Raw genomic sequence first — 4,231 nt, 5'->3', positions numbered from 1 at the left:
TAGTTGGTGAAGAAAGGCGATTATGTGGTGTATGTTTTAAAGCTGCTCTGTTCTGCCTTAATATTTAGGGAAGATAGAGGTTATAATATTGAGTGTGAGAGATCTGAACTTAATCCATGTTTTCTCTCTATCAAATTGGAAAGTCAATTCAAATGAGAGACATATGTACATTAAACAGGACATTGTATTGTTAGGAAGTGGGTATGAATTTTTGATGATCTGATTTTGTGATCTGGTGTCAATCTAATCCAAGGATTATATCGGCTTTTCTATTCCAATATGCCCTCCTATATTTGTAATTGATGCTAATTTTTAATTTTTTTCTCTTCTCCTCCCTCTTTTTTTTTTCAGGTGATGGGACTGTTAAACCCGGGAGGTGTACCTCACCAGTCGCAGGGAGACTTCTCTCTCTCCCCTCTCACTGGTCCTCTGGAGCCTAGTGCCGGCATGGCTGCCAGCTGCCACTCATCACAGAGACTGGAGTCTCTGTCCGGACTGGCTAGCATGCCTTCTCTGCCCAGCTCACAGTCTTACTGCCCACCCAGCTACAGCTCGCCAGCCTACAGCGTCGACCACATGGCACCATACCAATACAGCCAGTATGGGCAAAGTAAGGTGAATACCACTACTGTTTGCTGGTGTGTGTATTTGTTCTGTGTATGTATTTCGATATGTGCAGTGCATTAAACTGAACCTATTCATGGCCCTTCAATAGTACTTACTTTGAGGTCCACAAGCGTAAAAGCATATAAGGTTTTTAGGCATCCAGAAACAAACAAAAAAACATATTTTTTTTAATATCAAGAATGAATGTAAAATCTTAACAAATGTTTTACTTGTTTCCCTGAGAAGATCATTTACACTAAATAAATAAAAAAAACATAATGAACATAAGTTCTAAGTAGATACAATAATATACAGAAATTAAGAAAGCACATCATTTATTTATACTGTCTTTTTAGACAAAACTGTATTTGAATCCGTTGCATTCAAATAAAAGCATACCGTAGTTTGCGTCTCTTCAATAGCTCGTTTTCCATCTGTCAGCGTGTTGATATTCTGAATTGTTAGGAATATTTTCCAAAAAATGCACTTGGACCTGACCAGTGAGTGATTAGGATTATAATAGCCCTCAATTTGAACAAGTAACAAGTAGATGCAATCATTAGTCACAACCCAGCATGCGTGACCTTTCACGACCCATGTGATGAGTTTGCCTGTCAACCATAGGAGTACATAAGCTAGCCATGATATGACCTCTAGGGTAACAAAGATATTGCTCATTACATTACAGACACACATACACACACATACACACACAGACACATGAAAGCAGAATTGAAAGGAGCACTCAGATGTTCATTACGCACACACACACACGCACACGCACACACACACAGACACACACACACACACACACACACACACACAGAAGGCAGAAATAAAAAGAGCAGCTATCACAAAGTATGTTTGACAGGTCCAATGAGAGGATTGGAATGGTGTAGACCACATGCCGAATGCCATATATGACGCCATCTTGAAATAATTCTTTGCCCTAGTCAATTTTTGATGCACCAAACCAGAAATAGTGTGTGTTTGTGTATTTTAGTGTGTAGGGTTGCTGTTTGTATGATTTTTTTTCGAAATTGGGAACTATTGGTGTGCAATTGGTGTAGTGTGGGTAGTGCTGGAGAATTGAGGTGCGTTTGAATGTGCGTGTGTATTAGGGAGGGGGTTGAAGAGTGCTTTAGCAGGAGTAAAATAGCCTGTGGCAGCTCCCTATTAGAACCATGTGTTTCAGTCAGAGGTCAGATCTTGAACTCTTATTGATTGTTGGTTGTTCTCCAAGCATCACTGGGTGGAGCTGTACTGTGTATTGCAGCACTGATCAGGCTTCTTCTTGGACACCCCCATGCCCCCCACCACACACACACACACACACCACCACACACACACACACACACACACACACACACGCACACAGAAATGCTATAGAACCTATCCTACTGCTTAAACAATTCACCTGGGCGTTCTTCTACAGAGGAAACCGCTCCTATTCAAGATATAATACTTCCACCTACGGGCTGTCATGTGTCATAAAACTTAAATACTATCTTTCTTTTTGTGTCTCTGTATCAGGTGCCTTTCATTATCTGAAACCCAACATCAGCTGAGCAGGAAGATGCTAGCAGGAGAAAAGAGGGAAAATTCCGGATGTTCTGAGAGAAACCACCTGCTTTTTAGCTCTTCCCCTGACCTCTGACATCCACTTCCAGATTCATGCCTTCCCACAAACCCCCGCTGGCATCACGGCAGTTCCAACTCAGCCGCACCACCCATTCATGCTGGGTTGGTTATCATTCTGAGTGATTCAGGTTTAGTGTGGATAATAAGGACCAAAGGCCTTCTGTGGTTAGTGCTCTATTACATGCCTGCAAATGTGTCCAACACAAAGCTTACTCGACCATTCCCAAAGAACGCCATGTAAGCAGTGTGAGAGCCCGGGAGCTGGACAAGGAGTTGAAAAACAATTTTTTAAATAAAAATAAAGCCTGGATATTTAACCTGAAAAGACCAGCAGAGAAATGTGTAGGGTCAGACAACTGAAACCTATAACTTCACATTACTCATCACAAGAACGTCTTGTTTGACTCGTGATGCGTTTGGGGAAATAAGGGCTCCTTTTTTGGGTGTGAGGTGTGTGTATCATCTTCTGTCGATTTTATCAACATTATTCACAATTGTGTGCGTAATAGAGAGATAGAAAGCTCCTATGCCCTCAAAAGTCTGATGGAATTTCACTTATGTCAAATGTATCAATGAAAGAAAGACACGTCCCACTTACCCATACAATTACAGTATAGATAAAAGTAGACACTGATACCTAAAAGCAACTAAAATTTCATTGTGTAAAGACATATTAAATGTTTGCCATAGGAGAAAGGAGGGGAGAAAAGGATATTGTGTATGAGAGAAAGAAAAGGGTAAAGTAGCACAAACTGAAATCCAAAGAAAGTGCAATATACACAATTTATACCTCATACACCAATCTCTTAATTTAATGATTTACATGTAGATTGTGAAGGAGCAATAGGGAGAAGTTCCTAATGAACAGTATGAAACACTATGAAAAATAGCACTCAGAGACAGTAGCTGTGGACCCTAAACTGGAAAAATGTATTTCCATTTAACAGGACTCAGGTCTGCCAAATCTTACTCTCCTAACACTTTTCAGACTCCACAACCTGCCATGGTGTTCTTTAATGCCTTTTAAATTATCAGCACATTTCTGCGAATATTAAGATATTTTAATCTTAAAATGTTAGGAATATTACAATTGAAGCAAAAATAAAAAATAAAAATAATGTGGCATAAAGAGACTTTATTTTAAATAGGGACAGGTTGTATAATACAGACCTAGTTTAAAAATCCCAACTGATAAAAAAAAAATCCAGAAAAAAATGTGTATTGCTGATTGAACTTCCAATAAACCTCTTAAATTTGATATTATCTAATTGGGGTAATGTAAATAAGACAGAGAGTTGTTTTACATCAGACATATTCATTTGCATTTTCCTATTTCTGAGTTGACCCATCTTTACATGACTGTCAAGTGAGAAAAAAAGTACTGTGTGCCTAAAACGCAACACCACCTGTTTTTAAGTCTTAAATTCCATGCCGAAGGTTATTTTTTACATCTGCTTTTTATACTTATATGATTTTTTTTTCTTTAAGACTGCATTCAATTGTTGTTGCAAAATGTCTTGTGTTAAATGCAGCACTATTTACTATTTATAAGAAAAAATAAAAATAATAAAAAAGGTTAGCTTTGGTCATGTGGTTAATAAAATGTATGTTTTTTTTTGGGGATTATTGCTTTCCCTCTCCCTTCCTTCATTTCTTCCTAGTGGCTTTCTTTGTGTGTCAGGACAAACAACACATTAATTTAGTTTTGTCTTGTCATGTTTCCCATTAACATTAGTCCATACCCACATCCAGATCAACTCTGCATGGGTAGACTTATTTGATCTTATTGAGAATTAAGAGACAATTGGCGTGACATAGAACAATAGCTATCAGGTTCTTCCAACTGAGTGCAGTCACCCTCTGTGCTTTAAAGAGAGTGCATAAATATATCTAGTTTCATAAACACTTCTGCTTGACAAATTCCTGCTCTCGGGGGAGCGTTTAATGGAGTTAATGAGTAAAGCAGAGACCTGTAAACCTCCAG

At 38.6% G+C, this 4,231-nt stretch overlaps 1 protein-coding gene across 3 annotated transcripts in view; it reads left to right on the top strand.

Annotated features, from left to right (window-relative positions):
- Positions 1–3,774, top strand: part of pax3a (paired box 3a) — a 25,381-nt gene extending 21,607 nt beyond the window's left edge. For 2 of the 3 annotated variants that reach the window (XM_046877194.1, XM_046877193.1), the window contains exons 8-9: positions 352–610; positions 2,140–3,774. In XM_046877194.1, coding sequence (XP_046733150.1) covers positions 352–610; positions 2,140–2,174 — 294 coding nt within the window. In that variant the 3' untranslated portion in view covers positions 2,175–3,774. Of the gene's footprint in view, positions 1–351; positions 616–2,139 lie in introns of all 3 variants that reach the window. The other variant, XM_046877195.1, reaches the window with a different exon arrangement.
- The last annotated feature ends 457 nt before the right edge of the window (positions 3,775–4,231 follow it).

This window comes from Silurus meridionalis, chromosome 20 (assembly GCF_014805685.1).
Source record: "Silurus meridionalis isolate SWU-2019-XX chromosome 20, ASM1480568v1, whole genome shotgun sequence".
In the NCBI taxonomy this organism is placed as follows: Eukaryota; Metazoa; Chordata; class Actinopteri; order Siluriformes; family Siluridae; genus Silurus; species Silurus meridionalis.
Note: the sequence above shows the minus strand (reverse complement) of the source record. Positions and strands in the feature narration are given on the sequence as shown.